At 64.7% G+C, this 23166-nt stretch overlaps 1 protein-coding gene across 1 annotated transcript; it reads right to left on the bottom strand.

Annotated features, from left to right (window-relative positions):
• Positions 1-304: 304 nt before the first annotated feature.
• On the bottom strand, positions 305-22931 carry LOC117646010 (uncharacterized abhydrolase domain-containing protein DDB_G0269086-like). Its single transcript, XM_034386629.1, has 4 exons — positions 22495-22931; positions 5292-5523; positions 4572-5213; positions 305-4505 (listed from the first exon to the last, which is right to left on the bottom strand). The coding sequence occupies exons 1-4, from the start codon at positions 22515-22517 to the stop codon at positions 2022-2024; spliced, it is 3381 nt and encodes a 1126-aa protein (XP_034242520.1). The 5' UTR covers positions 22518-22931; the 3' UTR covers positions 305-2021.
• Positions 22932-23166: the final 235 nt, after the last annotated feature.

Below are 23166 nucleotides of genomic sequence, written 5' to 3'. Positions count from 1 at the left end.
GCGGCGATAAGGCATCTGGGCGCCTGGCTGGCCGATGGGGGAAAAAGAGGGGGGCTTGAGTTGCCTAGCGCGCCGGGCGCAGCACTGCCCACAAGATCCACCAGGAGAAACGTCATTTCAATTTTAGGACTTTCTCTTCTCTTTCAGCGAGAACGAGCTGCAACCCAGATTTCACTGTTTTGTGTGCTCCCCATCTTAGCTTTCAGTATTTGAGAGATAACCGTCTTTAGGGAAGATCTGTCTCTTGCTATGCGTTTGAAGTGTTTTGATTTCCCCAGAACTGGAGGCAAGAATCAACCACAGCTTAATTTATCACAATTTTATTTTGTTTCGATGTTTGTTATAATACACAAGTAAAGCCTACATGGCTTATTAATTACAATGCACTTTCGCACACTTTATGATTCACTCGAAGGACGAACGCCAGCAAGCTGGCCCATGCAACACACTATGGAAGCGTAGGAATAAGTTAGGGGTTTGTCATTTACTGCCGGTTTCGTACTGAGATGCGTATCTTACAGACGAACAAACAAGGAAGATATGTTTTGAGTCGACTCGTTCAACTAAACTATAACTAGAGAAAATAAAGGAGAAGTCCATTCCAATGCAACGATGATTTTTTTAAATAATGGGATGGATCTTTAAGCTAATCACATTCATCCACTTGCACACGATGAAAAACATCAGGAATTCTTAGATTACTGTTTATACACGGTTTGTCAGTCTCATCAAAAGAGAGAACTTCATTCGTGAGCACATAGTGACAAAGACATGGTTAAAAAAAGCTGCTGCGCCGAGTTTGTTCATATTCTCAAAAGCAAACAAAAACAAGAGAGATCGCTGTTCCCTTTTTCCCGGTACTTTTCCGGTGAGACTCACAGTCCTGTCGCCACAAAACATTATTTGGTCGAGAGGCTTCCCCGCCGCTTTCTCGATTCTAGGTCCTGCCAGGACGATTTTCGCTGTGCCGTGAAACTCATACCGCTAGCACACGAGGAAGTCGACAAAGGATCCCCTTCCACTTTTCCGGACAAAACGCGGTCCCTCTCTTTTTTTCTCATTTTTGTGCACATGTACTTGACTGTGCGTTTGCAATTTCGCATACTCGGCGAGCAATGTCCACTCGGGCGCTCCTTTTTTGTTCCCGACCGGCGCGCCCAGCCGTGCCCTGCCTCGCTCCCTATCAGGCGGGCTGCAGATAAAGCCTACGCCACAAACCGCTTCTTCATTTTGTTAGGATATAAATAATCCGGAACGGTTTTCATGATGTCCACCACGCTGCGCGATCGTGGTCTAGGGGAACGCCCTGTAAGGCTGTCAGGCTGTCAGTGCTCCACCACTCTGACTACAGATTCGGCCCTCTTACTAACTAGGTAGCCACACATTCCGTAAGGCCACGACATACTCTATACTTTAACAGCTCGAGGAAAGTCCTAGTGAGATTTTACAACGTATACAATCGAAATGATATATTACATGTACTTACGCACCTAGACTATTCACAGAGTAGAAATAAGAGGGAACAATAAGATCGAGTAATTATTAATCTACATGAAGCCACAGTGGTCACTATGGCATCGATAAATAACAACAACGAGTCATTTGTATATCACCAAAATCATAAATTAAGTAACTTCTTTTCTCAAGAGTCCTCACTCAGCGGCCTCGCACATAGCACTCTCGCCATCACTCGGCACAAAGAAATTACAAAGTCTTGGAACAAAGTTTACGACCAACACACAATGGATCGCAATGGGAAGAAGAACACAGCCTGAAGACAGGGTGAACCTGTCGACTTGGATAAATAAATTTGGCAGTATTTGCCGGCGGGCCGCGGCCGGGCCACGCCGACGTCGCCGACCCTTGCGGGGGAGAACCTCTGCCATCGTTGGCGTCCAATCAGTCTGGCGGCAGCACTGCCCTGTCCAGGGCATGTGTTACGTGGTTTGTGGACGCCCTGCGCCCCGGCGGCCGCTACACTGTTTCCACTTTGGTTCCGGCAGCGCGGCAGCCTGCCCTGCCTACGTGTTCCTGTTGCCGACGCCGTTGGCTTTGGTGCCGTTGGCGCCGTTCCGGCTGACCAGCACGGGCGTCCTGGGCACGGGGGTGGAGATGACGCCCGCCTTGACCGTCACCCGGCTGGGCTGGTCCGCGGCGCGCTGCTGCCCCGGCGTCGTCGGGGCGGGCGTCGCCGCGCTGGGGTCCACCGGGAGCTTGCCGTTGGACGTCTGGCCGTTGGCGGGCTTGCCGTTGGGCTTGCCGTTGGGCTTGCCGTTGGCGGCGGGTTGCCGCCGGGCCGCTTCGGGCGTCGCTCGGACTGGCTTCTCGGGCTTCGGCGTCTTGGACGCTGCGTTGCTGTCGTCGTCGGCGGCCTGCTGCAGCCGCGTGGTCTCGGTGTCCTCCCCCTCCTCGCGGATGAGCTCCAGCGAGGTAAGCGACGTGCGGCGCGGCGCTTCGGGGTCGGCGGTGGCGGTGGTGCCCAGCAGCGGGTTCATCATGTCCTTGAGCTCGGTGCCCTCGGGGTGGTGGACGCGCGCGTCGCCGTTCTCGCGGCGGACGCGGACGGCGTTCTGCTTGGCGTCGGTCTTCTTGGCCTTGCTGCGGAGCAGCGCGTACAGGACGAGCACGATCATCGTGGCCACGATGCACCCCAGGATGACGTACGTGATGGTGGACTTCTGCAGCTCCACTTCACCGGAGTCGCCGCCCAGGGCCGTCCCCGGCACCTTCTCCACGGCCAGCTCCTCGTTGTGCTTGGCGTCCTCTGGCAGGCCCGCTGCGACTGCCACGTCGGGGAGGTGTGCCTCCGTGGCGGCCTCGACGAGAACGTCTGGGATCGCATCCGGCGCGGGCTTCGGTTCGGCGGCCACCTCGACAGCCGTCTCCGGGACGATTTCAGGCTCCACGATTTCGGGCACTGCCGGTACAGCCTCAGCCTTCTCGAGGGCATCATGGCCCGCGGCTGCCCCCTCAGAGTCGCCATCCTCCACACCGACGATGTTCTTGGCGACGACCGGGACGATGGCTTCCTCCACGACCGGAGCAAGGCCTGCTGCGGGCGTGGTGGGCTCGGGCTCAGCACCTGCAGCAGGAGTGTCCGGCGCGGAAGAGGGCTCCACGGCGGGGACGACGGCCACGTCGGACTCTCCCTCCTTCACGTCCACGTCCTGCGACACCTCCCCGACGGCGGAGTCGGGGAGCTGCCCCGCTTCGGGTTCCCCTAGAGCACGGCCGTGATCGGCGCGGTCCGCAGGGCCGACGACGCCTCCGGGTGTGGTCGCGGAGTCTGGACTTGCTTGCCCGTCAACATCAACACCCGCAGCAGCGTCAGGGGGCGGGGCGTCGGTGGCGGCGTCCGTGGCGGCGTCAGCACCCTCAGGAATCCCTGCAGGCGCTGGGGCCGCCTCCGTGGCAGCCTCGGGAACCGCCTCGGGAGTCACCTCAGTGGCAACCTCCGTGACGGCATCAGCAGCGGCGGCGGCCTGGGCCGCGGCCTCGAGTGCTGCTTCCGGGACGGCCTCAGCAGCGGCTGCCGGCACAGCCTCTGAGGAAGTCTCCGTGACGGACTCGGGGACGGAGGCAGGAACAGTCTCGGGGACGGCCTCGGCTGCAGCCGCAGGCACGGCCTCGGAGACAGTCTCCGGGACAGGCTCTGGAGCAACCGTTGTCGCTGACTCTTCCGCGAGCAGATCTCGAGCTTCGCCGTCAACCACCCCGCCTGCGGCAGGCGCGGCCTCCGTCACGGCCTCGTGGTCCTCGGGCGCCTTGACGGCCTGCTCCTCGTGCGTCCCCATGGCGATGGTGTCAGCGTTGCGGAAGAGGGTCTCCGCGTCCTTGTTGATCTCGACCCCCTCCTCCAAGGACGGCTGTCGCTCCGTCTCCAACTCCTCCCTGTCGGCGGACTCGCTGTCGCTGTCCTCGTCCTTGGAGGCCGACTCGTCGTCCTCCTTGGTGGGCGACTCCTCGTCCTCCTTGGTGGGCGACTCCTCGTCGTCCTTAATGTGCGACTCGCCGTCCTCCTTGACGCGGGACTCGTCGTCGTCCTTGGCGGGCGCGGACGTGGCCGCGTCGTCGTCGTCCGCGGGGGGCGGCGTGGTGTCGGCCGGCTGGTCCGCCTGGTAGAAGCTGATGTCGTTGTGGCTGACGGCGCGCTGCGAGCCAGGCAGCTTGAGGATGGCGGCCGGCCTGGCCGGGGCGCCGTCGATGGCGTTGTTCTCGTGGGTGTACACCTCGTAGGACGCGGGCGGCAGCTCCAGCGAATCGTCGTCGTTGGGCAGGGAGTCGTCGCCCACGACCGCGGAGGAGGTCGACGAGGACTCGTAGTCGTCGTCCGCAGAGGAGGACTCGTCCGAGGAGCTGCTGCTCTCGGAGGTGTTGGCCTGCCTGGCCTCGTCGCTGCACAGCTGCTGCTCGTCCACCTTGGTCCAGGACATGCCGCGGTACTGGGCGGGCTCGGCGCAGATGACGGGCCGCTCCATCATGACGGGGCGGCCGGACAGCCAGGCCTGGAACAGAACACACGATCAGCACCTCGTCAGCGCACCAAGGGGCGGCTAAGTCCGCGCGCTTACCTGCAGGCCGACGAAGGCGCAGGTGCAGTGGACGGGGTTGTCGCTCAGCTCCAGCTTGGTGAGGTTGAGGGCGGTGATGACGGCGGTGGGCGGGTCGCGGATCAGGTTGGCGCTGAGGTCGAGGTGGCGCAGGCCGCGCGGCAGGACGCCCCGCTCCACGGTGTGCAGGCTGTTGCCGTCCAGGTACAGCCGCCGCAGCCCCGTCAGCGAGTCCAGCACGCCGGCCGGCAGGGCCTCCAGCCCGCAGGCCGACAGGTCCAGCACGGCCAGCTTGGCCAGGGCGCGCGGGCTGCCCAGCAGCGGGCGGCCCTTCTGCAGGCGCAGCGGGTTGCCTCGCAGGGACAGGTCCGTGAGGTTGCGCAGCCCGTCCAGCGAGCCCTTGGGGACGTTCACGATGTCGCAGTGGCCCAGGTCGAGCGACAGCAGCGACTTGGACGCGATGAGGGGCACGCCCGGCTCCAGGATGATGGGGTTGCCGGCCAGGATGAGGCGCCGCAGCGCGGGCATGCGCTTGAACACCTTGTAGTTGAAGCGCTCCAGCAGGTTGTTGGACACGTCGAGCTCCTGCAGCGAGTGCAGGCCGTGGAAGCCGCTAGGGATGAGCTCGGCCAGGCCGCGGTTCGTCACGGACAGCTGCAGCACCTGGAGCAGCGAAGCAGCGAGCGGCGGGTCAGAGAGGGCTGTCTGGAGAGAGGGCGCCGTGCCCACACTGTACCCTACCTTGGGGAAGACGTCGAAGTGCGTGAGGTGCAGGGCGTGGGAGCGCGCGCCCCGGCCCGCGGCGGGCGGCAGGATGCGCACGTCCTGGGCGTCGCTCTGCTGGTCGGCCCACTCCGGCACCTGGCGGCAGTCGGCGCGCTTCAGCCCCTCGGACAGGAAGCACCGGCACGACCCCGGGCACGGCTCCAGCGGCTTGGCCGCGGCGGCGGCCAGCAGCGCCAGCACCAGCAGCCTGCAACAACAAACCAGCTCGTCTCAGCCTCCAGATCCCACTTCCAGTGTGCAGCACTGCGGGGCCAGGTAGACGAGGTGTGCTCCTCGCAGCGGTCGCTGTTCGCACCGTTCGCCCCGTTCGCTTCGATGAGGGATTGGATACGTGCTTAGTGCGCCAACTGATTTGCATAGACGCCGCGCCACGCCGCCACGCCGCCACGCCCCGTCGCGCCGCGACACGCAGACGCTCTCTGTCGGTGTTGACTCAGTGAGTGTGTGTGTGTGTGTGCGTGTGTCGCACCGACTCGGCCCGGCAACGTGTGAGTGCACCGTGAGTAGACGTGCGAGACGTACACAGGTGGTCCAGTTGAGTGCAGCACCACACCGGCTAGCAGTGTGACGACATTCCCTGCATTCGAGCCGGCAGGGCCGTGCGCGTCACGGCGCGTGTCACAGTGTCACGCCGGCCCTGGCGGCTGGAGGCGTCCCGACGACCCGACACGGTGACGCCGCGGGCAACAAAAGGAGAGACAAGGCGTCCGCATCGAGTCCGATTTTGCCTTTCCGATCGGACAAACAACGCGTGCCACGTGCGGCAGGGGCGGCGGGCCGAACCACCTGGGCCCGCCCCGCCCCGCCCCGCCCCGCCCCGCCATCACAAGTCATTAGAAAGTCAAGGCGGAGGCGGCGGGCAGGCCGGGCCGCCGCCAAGGGCCGCCAGAGGGCATGCAGGACGACATGCAGGGCGTCCTGGAGGTCCTCGTCCACGCGTCCACGCGCACGGAGGCAGCGCGACGGCAAGCTTTATTTGGGTGTCGAGATCGAGAAAGATGAAGCGCCGAGGTACGCCAGGGGTATCGCGTTGCTGCCTGCCTGCCCGTCTGTCCGTCTGTCCGTCCGTCTGTCCCCGGCGTACAGGTGTCGCGTGCCAGGGCGTTGCTTTTTTGTGCCTCCTTTCCACTTGGAATGCACGAGAATGTGTCGCAGGTGGCGTGCCCTGCCCTGCCCGGCCCTGCCGAGCCAAGACGGGGGCGGGCCGCGGGCCGGGGCCGCGCAGAGGAGGCCTTCGGAAATTGAGTCTTTCTTTATTTCCCCGAGGGCTGGGGGCGGGGCCCTGCTGGCTGAGCTGTCTCTCTCGCACCCCTACGCGACGCCCTCTGGGTGCGAGAGAGACGGCAATCGTCCCGCTACGCCCGCTGGCCCTGCAGGGCGCGCAGAGGGCACGCAGTCTCACGCAGTGGAGGTGGGGGCGCCATGCCGGCCCCGGACCGCCTGGACTCGCTTCTCTCAAAACTGAAACGCAACAAAACAACAACAAACGGGACGGTGCGACTCGGCTCGGCTCCGGGCCGTTGGGCCGTCCGGGCCGCGCAGCCGCGCTGTGCAGCTAATTGGAGCCGTTACGACCAGAAAGTCAAACGCGAACCGAAGGCCCGCCCGGCTCGCCTCTACCCTGCTGCCCTGCCGGCCGACCGTCCTCTAAGTGAAACGAAATAAAATGCAGGAAAGAAAGCCATCACGTCCCCCCCTCCTTCATCTCTCTACTTTGTTTTGCCTTCCTCTGGGTCAGTTCCTGGCAGGACCCGGTCGCACCTTACATGCGAGTGGGATGGCGGCAATGAGGTACGACTATCATTCCCAAACCAATTTCCGACGGCGGATTATGACGTCATCAGTCTGTCGGCCTGTCGCTCGGACGGACAGAAACAACGCGAGTCGCGGAGGTGCGGCGCGGCCGAGGCCAGAGGCACGCCGTCCGTGACCCGGGTGCCACGCGTCACGCCGTCACGCCGTGTCACGTCGCGCAAGTGCATGATCCAGGTCTCCAGGTGCAGCACGGCAGCACGGCAGGCCGCGTGGTGGTCGACGCCGGCCTCCGAGGACACGCGTTCAGCCCGCAGCAGCCCGAGCAGCCGGCCGACGGGGGCTCGGTTCGCTCGGTTCGGCGCTCGGCCGCGGCCAGCCTGTATCGCCTTCCCGCAATCTGAACCGCATATCACTGCCTCGGCGGCCGCATCGCCAACGAAAAACAAACAAAAAGTAAAATCATTTCATTCAATTTGAATGTCTTGCACTGACCCCTGCGAGATGACGACCTAGATCCTGGCGGCAGCATGGCCGCCGCCGCCGTCGCCCGGTCGCCGCCGCGCCGCGCGCGCCGCGTCGTCTGTCTCCAAGGCACACGGCCCACTGTTCGGCTTCCAATCCGCTTGGGAAAATGTGACGGCGCCGAGCAAAAAAGTCACCGAGGTGTATTTTCTATTTTTAGTGCTTCCAATTTTACGCGCTGGCGGCCGCAAATAATAGGCCCTCTCATTACAGCATCGGGTGGGCTGGAACTGGCCGACACACGCACACTGACACACGCACACCGACACGCGCAAACGTCACAACGCCGCATCGCCGGCATTAATCCGACGACGTCTCGGTTAGAAACGAAAACATGTAATTGTGTGAGTGAGTGTGTGTGAGTGTGTGAGTGTACTGGCGCCCTCGCTGCAGTATCTGCAGGCCTATCGGCCAGCCAGACGCCGCGCGCCACCGCGTATGATGGTGAAGTGCGCATCGCCGAACCGCGTTCAATCGCCATGTTGATTCCCGCCAGCCAGGCCAGCCAGCCAGGCTGCGCGCGCTGGCTGGACCCTCCACAAGAAAGACCAAAAGAAAAAGAAAAAAAAAAGGAATATTAATTTTGTGTTCATTGTTTTGATTAGTGACGTTCTTTTATTATTTCTCGATAAAAGCGGCGTGCGGCTTCAATGCAGGGCTTGATGAACTTTGAACTCTCTGTGTTATGGCTCGAAAGTTTGGGCCGGTCGAAAAAGTCCGGGGCGGCGTCGTGGCGGTGGGATGGGGTGCCGCGCCTCGTTTTCGTCGCTCTGTCTCTCGCGCACTCGTGTGCGAGAGACAGACTCTCGATATCAGTCTGCAGCGGCAGTGCGGTGGGCAAGTCGGTCACGCCGCCGAGCAAGTGTGACACTGGTGTGACGCTGCCCCGGCCGTCACGGCGTGACGAGGGCGCTGTGACCGCGGCGCTGATGATGCCACCGTGCGCGATGCGCGCGATGCGGTTTTCTTGTTCCAAACGTTAAATAATGGAGGCTGTTCGGGTTCGGGTTACGCGGAGCGCCACGCCGTTCGCCGCGCGCTGCCGCCTAACTGCAGCCTCATTACGAACAGTGGCTTTTCGTCGCTCTGTCTCTGTCGCACCCACGGGGCGTCCTGAACGCGTGCGAGAGGGAGCGACCGATAGAGGCGTCCTCTGCAGCCACCGGAGGCCGAGATACGAGGGTTTTCGGCCGCGTACGCGCTGGACGCGCTGGACGCTGGACCCCAGCCGCGTCGACCCGACCGCAGACCGGACCATGAAACATGAGGAAGGCTGTGATATGCGCCGGCCGCGGCGAAGAGAGCCGTGGACGCGATGCACCGACTGCCGGCCAGTCTCTCATACTGCAACCAACTACAAAAATTGTTCAAAAATTTGACAAACTACAAAAATTGTTCAAAAATTTAAATCTCTTCGCCGTGGAGAAATGGCGACCTTGCTAATGATCAGCGCGTGCGAACAAACGGGGGGGAGAAACGCATCGCAGCTGACTCCTTCACTGTTGGCGATTTCCAATTTAACTTTTTGTTTGGGTTTGCGGGGTCTTTGGAGCTGTTTGCGCTCGGCGCTCGGCGCCCGGCCTGCGGGGCCTGCGGGGCCTGCGGGCAAGGACGATGCTTCTTCTACTCTCCGAAAATAACGATCAGTCAGCCACCCTGCTGTGCCACCACTGTGCCCCCCACACTCACACACACACATGAAACGACGATGCGGCAACACACACACACACACGCACACACTCATACATAACAGAAACCCGCGAATGTGCGGTGACAAATTTTCGTGGTAAAACAATAAGCATTTCCCCTCGGCGAAGAAGAAAATAAACAGAGCGCGGCTCGCGCGGCTCGCTTGGGACGCCGACGTACGACGGCGGAGGCTCGGCCTGCTCGGCCTGCTCGGCCCAGTGGGGCTGTCACTGTCGCCCCTCCCCCCGGCATCGCCCGGCATTCCTCGCGGGCCTCTCACTTTTACTGTGATTTACGAAAAGCCTGCTCCTTGCCTCCGTGTGTGTGTGTGTGTGTGTGTGCGTGTTCGCGACCGTCCGCTCGCGTGGGCGCGTGTGTGCGTGCGCGTGGCCGTGAGTGTGCGCGCGCTTTGCCGGCTGCTTTGCCGCGGGATGATTCCCGTGCGTGAGTCAGGCACACCGCCCCCCCCCCCCCCCCCCCGGCTCGGCCGGCACGCGCCCGCCGCCGTCGAGTTAAAGAAAGACACCAAACACGACACGGCAAAAGACTAAAACTTGGCTCGCGCGAAAACAAATAGCGAGAAAAAGGTGGCGTTCGCTTTCTGTCTGAGCACACCAAGTAATCGGCGGCTACTTCGGCGAGGCCCTCGGCGAGGCCGGCGTGGGTGTGCGCCGTGCGGGTCGCGGGGGCACCTCGCCGAGGGGCGCATTAAAGCAATTGCCGAACGGCCGAACGCCCCCGGCCGTCCGGCACACCAATAACGGCGCGGCTAAGGCGCTGCTAACGCGGTTCAAGTAGCGCAGCGCCGCGGCCGCGAAGTGCATGCCCGTGGCCTTGGCCGGCCTTGGCCGCCGGGACCGCGACGGCACACGCGGCACGCCGTTCGAGGCCCATTACCCAATTGAGGCCCGACCGGCGCGAGGAGAGGCAAATCACTTAGAGAGTTAGCGCGTCCGCGCCGGCCAGGTGGCGCTGCACGTCGTCAAGATGTCGAGGAAGTGTGCCGGGCGGTGCCGCGGACTACAGTGGACCTCCCGCAAGGGGTGGGCCGCCCCGCCATCGCCGCCAACAGAGGGCGTGTCTGCACTCGACGTGCCACGGAGCCGGTGACTGACGACGGGACATTGTGGTTCGTACTATGCAGTGGCCTCCGCGGACACGCGTTGCGATTCTTGCTCCACCTCGCCACCTAGAGCCGCCGTCATCCAGGCCGTGGAGGACCCCGAGGGCCCGGGCGCAGGGCGCGCAGGCCGAGCCGTCGTAGGCGGAGCGGCGGCAAGGCGGCGAGGCGGCAATCAGGCGGTTACTATGCGAGGCGAGAGGCGCTTGAGGCGCGCGGTGAACGTGGAAGTGCCGCCGTAGAAGTGGAGAGTGGAGGAGAAGAAGGCTCCCAGCAAAGTGGGGCTGGCTCGGCTGGGCCGGGCTAGGCCGCCGCCTTGCCGTCGTCTTGCGCCTCATCTGCACCCCGGGCACAGTGTCACAACCTCCCGAGCCATTCTGAAGACTGAAGCGTCGTTTCGTCGCGCCGTCTCCCTCGCACCCCTGGCAGTGCGACGGAGACGCGCAGCGACGAGGCGGCTCTACGGAATCATAGCCCTCTGGGTCACACGCTCGACGAGGTGCGACACTGCGGTGCACTGCGATGCACTGCAAGCGCCAAGGCAGTCCCCTGCACCGCCCAATGGCACTGCAGCACACTGCGGCCGCCAGAGGAAACTCTAATCATGAGCTTGTCCTGTGCGCCCCGCCCCGCCCCGCCCCGCCCCGCCCCGCCCCGCCCCGCCCCGCCCCGCCCTCGCACGGCGCAAAAGTGCGCTGCTATTTCCGTACGGCGGAACGCGGCACAACGGGAAGTACTCAATTTGGTGGAAACGAACGTGCAGCCGAAAAGACTGACGAGCAGCGCCACAGTGGCGTGCATTCCCATGGCCGGGGTCAGGGCCGCCAGGGCCGCGTCAAGGAGCCGCCCGACGGCGCCGTGCCTGCTGCAGCAGCCCGCTGTCGCCGGCGACGCACTTGGTCGAGTCGCCCAAGCGCGAGAAGGAGGGCAGGGCGGCAGGGCGTCGCCGGAGGGCGGGGCGACAAGCAGCTCGACAGTGACAACCGCAAAACGCACCGCGCCGTGCCGCGCCGTGCCGTAAATGGAGTCAAGTCAAGTCGTGGAGCCACGGAAAGGCCGGCTCACACCGTGCCGGCGTACCCGGGGCGTGCCGCACCGACCCGCGGAGCCTGGCCGACGACAATTCGCCTCCATTTTTCATTTTTCCGATGCCGTCTGGACGTCCCGGAACGCCGCCCACCTCCTAATGCCTGTACTCGACGTGATGGCACTAGCCGAGTTGAGACTTACTTCCGCACCGGCCGGCCTGTCGGCCAGGGCCAGGGGCGGGGCCGGGGGGCTTCGGCTCGGCGCGGTGGGCGTCCAGGCAGTTTCGCCTTTGGACGGCGATCTGCTGATCGCTTTCCAATAAAGGCCTTACGAGCTCCCACGCAGTCTGCAGTCGCGGAGCGGCGGCAGCGGCCCTCTCCGGCATGGCCGTCGCGTCGCGAGCATATCGGGCGGGGCGGGGCGGGGCGGGGCGGGGCGGGGCGGGGCGGGGCGGGGCGGGGCGGGGCGGGGGTCGCGCGGCGCAGCCAGGCGCGCCGCGGCCCGCGACAACTGTCTCATTTCGACGACATTGTCGAAGTACGCGCGGCCGAAGAGGGGAGGGGGAGGGCGGGGCTTGCAGCCAAGTTTGGCATTGTCCGCGTGGCCCGGCCGGCCTGCCCTAGAGGGCTGGAGAGGGCCTAACCTAACCTAGCCCTCTAGCCGCGGGAACACTCCGCCGTGCACAGCAAGACACGACGCGGTCGTCGCCGTGCAGGGCTGCAGGGGCCGGCAGGGGCCCAGCCACTACCGCGGCGGGGAAACCCACACCGTAATGTAGTTCCATACTGCATAAGCACTGTCCTTCCCTCCGTCCTTTTGACATTCACACACACACACACACACCCAGACACACACACACACACGTGCACGTCTCGGCGGGGGCATTTCTCCATCGCGCACCACGCACGACGCACGGCCGGAGGACAGACCGACGATTGCCACACCGAGTCGTTGTCGCGTTCAGTGGCGACGACTTATGCCGTCGCCTGCGTTTTAGTTCTTTCGAGTATGACCCACCCGCCCCGGGCCGCCCCGGGCCGCCCCGCCCCGGCCGAGGAGGGAGTGAAGAAAGTGTGTGCGGGGTCGACGAACCGAACCCGCGCCGCTCGTATGGCCGTACTGCCGTAGCACTGCCGCACTGCACGGCCGCGGCGGCCCGTGGCGCCCATGCCAGCCAGTCGCCAGTCGATCAGGGCTTTACAGTGGCCAGGCCATGCATAAACATGTCGTCAAGGAGACACCGCATCGCGCCTCGCGCCCGGCCCAGCCAGCCCACTCACACACTCCCAGCCCGCACTCGCGTTCCCGATCTCGTCAAAATCCCGAGTAGTAGTGTATACAGGCCCACTGTCCTTCGGAACCAAACCCCCTCCTCTCATTTCTCATGAACCTGCCCGCCGACACCGCCGACACTTGCTGAAAAAACATTCAAGACGTCATTGGCGTTGGCCCTGGCGGCCCGGCCCGGCCCGGCGGTCCCGAGTTCGCGGCACCGCGGCGCCGAGCGAGCGCGATTTTCAGAATGGAAATGGAGTTGTCTGCGAGATGGAAAGAAGCGGGATTCGTTTTTTGCTCGCGGCCGATATCCGCTGTGCAGGTAGCCCGACTGGAAAGAAGTCGAAGGGCGCGGTGGCGGGGTGCATCGGGGCGCCTAGAACGCCCCGCCACGCCCTACCCCGCCACGCCACGCCCTTCCACAACTCGCTTTAAAAGTTTGCGAGGGAAAAGCAGCGGGGTGCCTCGCGCGAAGCGGAGGAGTGTCGTGAAAGTGGAGGGAGAAGGGAAGGGGGCACGTATAGGCACGACCGAGGCACTGGTGATGCTGCCCCGGCTGCCCCGCACTAGCTTCCAATTCGTCGGACCAACCTCGCCTCGCCTCGCCCTCGCCCAGCGGCCTTGGTGATTGCGACTAGAAATAGCGTTTTGTGCTTTCGTTTCACAGTTTTGCAGTGTGGCGATGGCGGACAGCGGACAGCACGCACTCGATCGGCTCGTCGAGTGTTGCCAAACCACCCCCCGGTTCTAGTCTGAGTCACCCCGGCCGAAGCCGGCCGCGCGCCTTATGTCTTGTCTCCCGTTCCGAGAATCCGTGCTCAGGGGCCGAAGGGGCCGCGCCGCCGCGCCCCGTGCCCGTCTCGAGCATGACGGGTTCGGCCGTCAGCGCGTCCATGAGTCCGCGGCCCGTGCCGTGCCTTGACGACATTCCCCCGAGCGGGCGCTGCATGTGCCTAGGGCTGCGAAAATCCCAAATTGAACTTTGGAATCACGCTGTCGCGACCGCCTCTTCCGCCGATATGGACTAGATGACCGGCCCCGGCTCCCGGCGTGCCTCGGCTGGGCTGGGCGCGTCCTCCGTGGGGCCCCGCTCGGCTCGTCTCGGCCCCCGCCGTACGCCACCGCAGCCACCGCAGCCACCGGGCAAGGGAAATATAAACAAGCCCTGCGCCCTCTCCTCTCTCCTCTCGCACATTCAAATATATTTAGCCTCATGAAGTCACCAGTCCGACCGCAGTCCCGCGGCGCCCTGCCCCGCCCTGCAAGTGTAGTCGCTGTCACCATGCCGAAGCAGCCGAAGCAGCCGAAGCTTGAGGCGCGGTGTCATCATTAGTTAGTCTCAGCCCGCCCCGCCGCCGCCCCGCCGCTGCTGCTCCCGACCACGCCGTCGTAAATCTTAATCGTAAAAGCGGTTTCCGACTTTCCGACGAACAGGCCTCTGCGACACGGGGCGTGCGTGGCGCATGTGCGTCAGATGTCAGCCGAAAAAGACGCGCGTCAAACCGGCGGGGGGGATTGCCCCCCGTAAAGACTCGGGACGGTCGTGTGACGCGGCTGATCCAGCGGCCCGGCGTTGCCGTGGCGTTGCCCGCGCGGTGGCGGGCGAGCGGTAAACGACCGGCCCGGGTTCGAGTCCCTGCAGGCCCCAACAGTGCGGCCGCAAATGGCAAGCGACATGACTAGGTCGGCCCGGTTGCCCGGCCCCTCCGTTCCGTGAGTGAGGCTGCGCCGGGCTGCGCGGGTTCAAGGTCATCCAGCAGCGGGGCGCGGCGTTCTAGCAGCCAGTACACGACCCGCGGCCCCGCGGTAGCTCAATGACTGCCATACCCGCGCGCGGCCTGCTGGGCGTACTGGAGCGCCGTGCCGCGCGCCGCGCGCTTTTTGCAACGCCACCGCTCTTCCAGCGACGACGAGGACGACGACGGGGTCGCTTGGCCGAGCCCCGTCGCGGCGCCGAGACGCTGCGACGGGAGGCTTGAGGAGACGACGGTTAGTTTTAGGGCTCATACCAAAGCGAGCCACACGCTCGGCCAGTTTTTGACCCCCTCCCCACTTTCCCCTCCCGTCGCGATGTGGCCTGGATAGCCCACCTCCTTAATCCGCTACGCGGTTCGTGCGCCAGTCACCAGTGTAGTGCGCAAGAAAATAAAGAGCCGGCGCTGCTGCTTTCGCCGGGAAACCACCCGCGCTGCGCGCCGCCGCCATGCAGCGGACAGCAGTCACCACGCGGTGCTCTGTCCCTCTCGCACTCACGGCGCGCTCCGAGGGGTGGACGGGGTGGGAGAGAGACGGCTGCAGGGCACCGCGAAAGTCGCGACAGCAAAGCGACGTTCACGACCGCGTTAACGCCGAGGCAACCCGGGAGCAAACACGGTGACGCGGGAGCAACGAGCAACACGACCGATAAAAGTCGCCTCCGAGCGGACTCGAACCCGGGGCACGCGCACACAGCGCTGCGCACACGCGGCGGGGGGCACTCTTACACGACGCAGCACAGCACGCCGTGGGGATATTAGTGTTGGTTTAGGCAGGAGAGTCGCCACCCCAACCTGTGGCCCGAGGAGGAGAGGGGGGAGGGGGGATGTTGACGGATTCAAGATTCGAATCCACCTCCTCGGAATAATCGGAGAATGTGTTCTTATCCCATCGGAGTAAGTGCGTCGCGTCGTACTGTTGCTTTAATAGGCGAGGCTCCTTCAGTCACTCTGCGTGTGCGTGAGTGTGTGAGCGCGTCTGGTGTGCGTCGCCTTCCACACGCTTCTGAGAGAGTTCAGTGCAGCGCGGCCTGCACGACCACATTGCGATCGGGCGGCGACGAAGACGAAAGAAGCTGTGGCGCGGCCCGCCCGGGTCCGCCGGGTGTGAAAAGGTGTAATGATTGACAACAACGGCGGGGCCTCGACGCAGTGACGCAGGTCGACGACGCAGCCGGCCCGGCAGAGCAGCCGCGGGCAGGTAAGGGAAAATGACGCATCTGCCCGGCGAGCACGGCGGACTTACGGCCGGCCGGCCACGCCATCACACGCACCGCGTCGCGCTGCACACACGACTATATTTGGAGAATGAGAATGGGCCCGAATCGAAGCCAGCGGGTATGACACACACGCTGCGCTCACACACACACGGGCACACGTTCCTTTTATTGTGTACCTGTCAGTGTGCTTTGGGATGCAATAATGGGGCGGTCGGCCGATGAACGCGCCTGCGTGTGTGTGGATGTGTGTCTGAGTGCATGCGTGTGCGTGTGTGGCGCATGCGCTTTTGGGCCAACGGCCAACAGGTGCACTGGAATGCAGGGGTCACAGGTGCACTGGGGACTGGGGTGCCGATTTTTGAGGTTCAGTTGGTATGCCGTGTGTTTGGTCCTTTGATTTGTTTTCCCTTGCAGTGTCGGCACGCCGAGTGAAAGAGGCCGGAAAGCGCAGCGTGTTGTGCGTAAAGCGCCGCATGGTGGCGGCGCATCTAGATTAGGACCTGAAATATGACGCGCCTCACTGCCGGACCCCGTTCGCCCTGACCACGGCCCTCTGGGCGGCCGGCGCTTGGACCGCGCGCTGGGGCCGGGGGTCAGCTCCATCTCCAAGAGTACCAACCGCACCGCGCTCCAGTGGCTCCAGCGGGATTTAAAAATAACATCGCGACGAACGCTGCGCTGGAAGTACTACGCTGGAAGTGGCGGCCGGGCGGACGACGGCATCCTGGCCCTTGGCTGGCCGACGTCACCGACGGGAAGGCAGCAAGCCCGCAGCAAGCCCGCTGCAAGTGGGTCAGTAGAGACAAGGGCGTGTTAACGGCGTAGGCACACCAGTGTAGGCACCACACCACCGGCAAGTCGCGACTCACGGCGATAAATCCAATTGCAGAAAGCGGCGGGCAATAACGGAAACATGATGATCGTCGCCATCGCCATCGCCCCGCTCGTGGGGCGCGAGGCGAGGCGCGAGGCGCGACGCGTTTAGCGGTGAAGAATGTGTCGCCAGCCCCGCCAGCCGCCGTCAAGAAGCTCGTCGCCAGCCCAGCCAGCCCAGCCGGCCGGCGGAGGGCAGCGGGAGGGCAACCGAATGGTTTGAATGATGACGCCGGTGCGTGCCTCAACGTGGAAATAGTGAAATAGTGTGCGGGCGCGCCTGAATCGGGGAATTAAGGAATTAGGGAGTCGGCGCGGTCGGCCCGGTCGGCCTGGGTGGCTGAAGGCAGACGCACGGCCCCGCCACGCCACGCCCCGCCACGCCGCGGAAGGCTTCTGGAAGATATTCATCATTTATGAAGATAAGACGACCGGGGGACCTCTGTGGTAACTGTGGGAACCACACGCGTCCGCTCGTTCCGGGGCTCCCTTATCAACGCCGTGCGCCGTTCCTCCACCCGTTCTTCGAGCCCTCGGAACTTGGAACTTGAACCGGCATCACTCGGGCGGCTCGCGGTGTCGGCGACGCCGGCAATGCCCACATGTGGCCGCGTCATAAACGGCTTTATTACTCATTTCTCTCTTTACTCCGTGCAAGCCGAGCCCGGCCGAGCCCCGGCAGCAGCGCCCGGCGCGCCCGGCAGTCAAGCACAGAAGGCTAATAAAGTTGCAGCGGCAGTCAATCTTTCATGGGATTTTCAGATAGAGTTGGTCGACATTGGGCCGCGCAGTGCACTGTCGGGTCGTAGCTTCCTTTCATTCGGCCTGTCCCCCCTCCCCCTCCCACCGGGCCTTCCCCCGCGCGCTCCGCGACGTGTGTTCCACGCATTCGGCCGCGACAAGTGTAAAGCGGACTGCACGCGCGCGCGCGTTAAGTTTGCTCAAGATGATGGCGCGGGTCAGCAGCACAATGGTGCCAGTTCCCACGTTGGGGCCACGGCGCAGCACAGCGACTCCTACCCCGCGTCCTGCGTCCTGTCTTGGCGCGCGCGCGCGCGCACACACACACACACACACACACAATGTCGTGGTCGTCGTTAAACAAGTATATACCGGAGCCGCTCCGCGCTGACAGCCTCCTGACAGTTAAAGAGTCGTGTGCGTTTTCTAATCGGAGCAAATCGACGACTTTCCTTCGGCATAAACTTCACAAGTTGCACCGGACTGCAGCACCGGCCGTCCAGCGGCTTCCAGCGGCTTCCAGCAGCGCCGGCAGGGCCTCCAGGGCCTTCCCTGCCCGCCGATGTCTGCGGGATGATCGCGGGGAATTCCCGGAACGGAACGGACCGGCGACGGCGGGCGGTATCCGCCTTGGCAAAGCTTGGAATGCCTCGCCGTGGCCAGCCGTGGCCCACCGTGCGTTTCGACACGCCGACCCGCCGACCCACCGACCACCGGGCTGGCTGGCCCGCTGGCGCGAGCACGGCGTTGTAGCAGACCGAAGTCGCACGGAACGCGCGCGCAGCGCTCCGCCGCGTGGCCGGTTCACGGACTTGGCGTAGGTCAAGAGCGGCGCGGCGCGGCGCGCGCCACCGTCCAAAACGGAGCGAGGTCTCTTTCTGGAGAACTGGAAAACGACGACGCGCGGCCCCGAGGCACGTGCGCCACGCCACTGCCACCTGTCACTGGAGCCTTGTCTCTTGACGGCCGGACTCCAGGCCGGACTCCAGTCCAGTCGCTGGAGTACGTCGCTGGGCGCGCCGCTCCAGTCAGCCACACTGCGAAAAGGCGGTAAGGCTCACGGCAATTACTTCACCGCCTTTCCATTGGCCCGGTGTCAATACAAAGTCACGGCCAGCCAATTAGGGGTGGGAACATTCCCGCCTTTGGAGTCGGAGTGCAGGTGCAGCTCGCCCCGTCATCGGAGGCGTTTCGCTTCGGCCGGCGGGGATTTGCCGCGATCGGGCCGGGCGGCCGGGCGGCGCGGTGCGCGTGCCGGGGAGTGTTTATCTCGAGAGGAACACCGCACCGCGCCGCACCGCACTGGCCGGGCTTTCGTCGCTCTGCCTCTCTCGCACTCACGGCGCGACGCGGAGGAGTGCGAGAGAGACGGGCTCGTGCGTTAATCCATTACACGGCACTCAGCCCGGCGCCTGGCTGGCCTGCTACCTGCGCCAAGTCCGTCCAAGTCGCCGCCGCGGCGCCCGTCGACTATCACCTCCACCGGTAAATGCCTCTCTTGTCCGGGTCACCCGGGCCGAGTAAATGGGCGGGGCGACGGGGCACTCTATGGGCCTGGCGGCGTGGCGGGCGGCGTTATCACGACGAGGACGCGCCTAGCCTAAGGTGGCCGCCGTGGCCGATGGGGCGCTCGGGCCGACCTTGCCCACCTCAAGCAAGCCGCAGGCACCGCCACCGTGGAGCCCCGCCAGCCGCGCCACACTCGCTGCCGCTGCTCTCGATCGGGGGGAAAATCACGGACGATTGAAAAACAGAGCCGGGCGGGCAGGCCGCAGGGCCGGGATCGCCTCGTTGTGAGTGAGAGTGACGGGGAGGATGTTGTTGTTGGTGGCGAGCCTGTCTCGTCTAGCGTCTCGCGTCTAGCGGCCTGGCGGTGACACGGCACGGGCCGCGTCCCGCGTCGCCCCGCGTCGTCCCGCGTCGGACAAGACGTGATTTCCTGCGGATTAAGCGCCGCGGGTGGCGGGGATCCTTCCAATCCATCCCCATGCACCTCGACGAGCACCTCGACGTGGACGTGGACGACGGCGGAAGGGGGGGGGGGCGGATTACAACGAGCTCGGATCAACGTCAGCTCCAGCGCTCCAGCGACAAGGACGGCCAGGAAATAATTAGTTTTTTCGGGCGACGTGTGTGTTATCCTGGAAACCCTGCAGGAGGAGTCCTTTCCCAGATTTCGGGCGGAAGACGAAAAGGAGGACGAGAAGGCGCCCATGGCCGTGCACGCGACGCCACGGCGCGCCACGCCACGCGCTGCGCCGGCCGGGCCCGCGGCCTTGCGAAGAGCAGTGCGAAGTGAACTTTGGCTGACCGAGCAGCGCGCTGGCTGGCCAGGCGGCAGACCCACAGGCCCGGGCAAGCTCTAGCGCAAGCCGCGACCGGCGGACAGGCCGCGAGGCCTGGCCTGTCCCATCGGGCCACAATCAGCCCAGCCGGTCGGACCGAAGTACCGAAGCCCAAAGCACGCGCCAAGACGGCCAAGACAGGCGACCCACTTTTGCGCTTTGCGCTGTGATTCATTTTCGAGTTTGGCAGCGGGGCCGAACCGAGCCTCTTCCGGCCCTACACTACAAGTCTCGGCTCGGCGTGGACGGACGGCCAGCACGCCCCGCCCATGCAGCTCGGAGGCTTGCCTGTAGACCGATGCCGAGAGTCGCCCTCGTCGCGCCGTCCCTCTCGCACCTACGCGGGGCGCCCCACGAGAGCGAGGGAGACAGCGCGACGAGAACGACTTTCGGAATGAGACTGCTGCCTTGCGACAAAGCGCCGTCACCGCTTGCGGCCGCTATCGGCTTATCGGGATCCCCCACCGCGGCCAAGCAGTCGGGCCCGGCCAGGCCAACCACGCCCTGCTGGCGATAAGGGCCAACCCGGCCGGCCTGCCCGGCCCGCCGAGGGAATGCCCAACCCATCCCATCGCGGCCGTGCGCGAAGACGCCAAGCACGCCACGACACTGCACCGCGCCTCGATGCCTCAATGGTTGGGTTGACTGGGTTGGGCTGGGTTGAGATTGATGGCGTTCCGTCGTTTGTCGCCCTGACCCGAAATGGCATGTCCCGCAGTTTGAACTGGAAAGTTTGTGATCCGTGTGGCCGCCGCCAGTGCCGCGAGATAAGGGAAGGGCGGCCGCAAAGTGTCCTTCCGTGAAGGCGCATTCATGCCCATGATGGCGAGGCGCGAGGCGCACCCGACGGAGGGACGGGCGGGGAGACAGACCAAAGAAGTTGCTGGCCACACTGGCGGCCTTGTTGGAGCACTCTGCGATATGGACGGGACGGGCGTCTGCGTCGCGGCGCGGCGCGGCGGGGTGGTGGCGGCGTTGGCGTTCTCACGGTGCTCCTCACCTCAATCGACACTGGCCATGCCCGCCATGCCTCTCGGCAAGCAGCACCAACACCACCACCACCAGCTGCAGCAGGAAACGAGCGTGCACGCCGCGCATATCCGATGCAGTCGCGGGGTCCAGCCGTCCAGGCCGCGCCGCGCACCGCGCACGCCTTGCAGTGCCCCGTCCTGTACGGTACGCACGGCACGCGGCGCGGCCGGTGTCACGGTGTGACGACCTGACACGCGTGACGAGGGCGTGTCACGCAGACGCGTGGCCACTGTGGCCGCTCACGCCCCGTGTCACCGTGTCGCCGTGGTGTCACTGGGCTGCCCACGGCTCGTAAGGTAAACACACACACACGCACGCACGCGAAAATGACTGCCGCCGCCGCCGGGCTGTAGCTGTAAACGTTTTTGTAGTATACCCCGAAGGCCGCGGCGGGACGTCGTCGGTCTCGCTGTCTGTCTCGCTCGACTCGAGGCGTGCTTACGTCAGGATGAAAACGTAAACGCGGTTTATACGGTCGGCCCGGGCTGGGGCTGGCCGGGCTGGCCGGGTTGGCCCGGTCTACTGGTTGCTAGCGGCCGTCAACGAATGGCCCATTCGGATTCGGCCATTCGGCCATTCACAAACGGTGGGGCCCGGCCGCCAGTGTGGCGGTGCATCCCGGGGAAAGGTGTCCGCAGTTTTCACTTTTTAATGCGGTGCCGTTCATGCGTCGCGTGCCGTGCGATACCAGACGGGCCGTCGGATGCGGTGGCGGGGCGGGGCGGGGCGGAGCGACGTGACGCGCCTGCAATGCAATGCACTCCCCGCGGCGGCCACTTCCAACACGCCACGCCGCCACGCCACGCGCCGGGAATATAATTATTGATATCCAGACGGCGGTGGCCTGTCGCCGTGCCTGTCGGCCTGTCGGCAGCTGCAGGAGGGCGGCGGGCGATGGCGGGACTTAGTCGAGCAGGGCAACGCGAAGTGGGAGAGGACGGTACGCCCTGCGTCCTCGACCGTCTCCTCCTCACATCTCACCCCGAACTGTGCGACCACCCCCAGCCGAGCGAGCCCAGAGCGTCGATGAGTCGCTCTGTCTCTCTCGCACTAACGGCACGCTCCATGAGTGCGACAGAGACAGAGACGAAACGCGGGGCCGAAATGAGTCGGCGTGTGACATGGATGGGCAGGATGTGGCCGCCTGCAGGAGGTGGACGCCGTGGACGCGAGACACGACGCGAGGGCCCCTCGGTCTAGGCCCGCTGGCCGTCCGCTTCCTCCCTCCAATGAAGCACGCCACTGTCAGACTGTCACCTCCGAGATATCGCGTCGGATAACATCGCGGGCTGCGTGCACTGCGTGGTCGTGATGGTCGTTGATAAGCAGGGGGCCGTGATCGCCGGCCCGGTGGTCGGTGGCAGGCCATGCCGGGGCTGTTGACGAGCCCCGCGCTGCTGCAGCCTGCAGCACTTAGTGCGCGCCGCGCCACACCACTACACCACAAGGTGCTCGTGCGTCACTCGTCTAACTTTTTCATTACCACCGTGCAGCGCAGTGAGGTGATTGGGGCGATGCGGTTCCCAGATGGAGGCGCGATGCGCATGCCTGCATGCCCCAGCTCGCTGTCACCACCCCGCTTCCCCACACCCACCACATCGCACCCGGCACCCACTCTCCGCCGCGGGGCTGGAGCCGCTGGAGCCGCTGGAGCCGCGAGCGCACCAGCCGCTGGTTCGGCCAGGCAGTGTGAAATTTCGGGTGCAGTACTCAAGGCCCTCGCCCATTGACAAAAGTAGCAGTCAGTGCGCCCCTCCCACCCGTCGCTCTGCGTCGCTCTGCGTGCATCGACTCACGACTCACCTGTGCAACGCCGGCAACGCCATGGTGACGGCGGGCTCGCCGGTTCCGCCAGCAACAAGTCCGGTCGACACTTTGACGCCTCGCAGCGGCCGGCCGGCGTGCGGCACGGAGTGCGGTCAGCCCCCGCGGGACTGGGACTTCCCCCTCACGCACTGGCGCAGTCGCGCACTTTTGGGGCACTTTCACACACTCCGTGTCATCGCGGCGACCCCCCTGATGAAGGCGGCTCGGAGTGCGTGGCGGGGTCCATCCGGCGGCGTTCTCCGAAGCACTGATGGGGCGCGGTGGGGCGCGGCGGGGCCTCCGCGATTAGGAGGGGAGCCGAAGGAAGGCCGCGATGTGCACGCCGCGATGTCTCGAGCACGACTAACCTAACCTCTGTGTCTCTCAGGCCTCAGTCTCGTCTCCACCGCGAGGCGAGGCGATGCCATGCCGGGCACGCCGTACACTGAGTGTCGTGCCGGTGCCGGCCGGGCCCGGGGCGGGGCGCGGGGCGCGGGGGCCTGGGGCGCGGCGGGGCGGCCGGCCGGGGCTCAGGCTGCCTGCGGTAGGCTGCCGCGGTACGGCGGCACGGCCTACGGCCCTTCCCTTCCCTGCCCGGCCACCAGGCCCAGCCCGGCATTCGGGGGACCGACCCGACCGACCGGCACGGGGCCTAAATGCAGTGGCGGG

The sequence above is a fragment of the Thrips palmi genome, unplaced genomic scaffold (assembly GCF_012932325.1).
Source record: "Thrips palmi isolate BJ-2018 unplaced genomic scaffold, TpBJ-2018v1 HiC_scaffold_19, whole genome shotgun sequence".
In the NCBI taxonomy this organism is placed as follows: domain Eukaryota; kingdom Metazoa; phylum Arthropoda; class Insecta; order Thysanoptera; family Thripidae; genus Thrips; species Thrips palmi.
This window is presented reverse-complemented; position numbering and strand designations above follow the sequence as displayed.

Bases quoted from the DNA above. Each gene is read 5' to 3' on its own strand.
- LOC117646010 (XM_034386629.1), bottom strand. From the start codon at position 22,517: ATGGCGTTGCCGGCGTTGCACAG. The intron at 5,214-5,291 runs GTAGGGTACAGT...TCGCTGCTCCAG, and splicing joins ACTTCGACGTCTTCCCCAAG to GTGCTGCAGCTGTCCGTGAC. The intron at 4,506-4,571 runs GTAAGCGCGCGG...GTTCTGTTCCAG, and splicing joins GCGCCTTCGTCGGCCTGCAG to GCCTGGCTGTCCGGCCGCCC.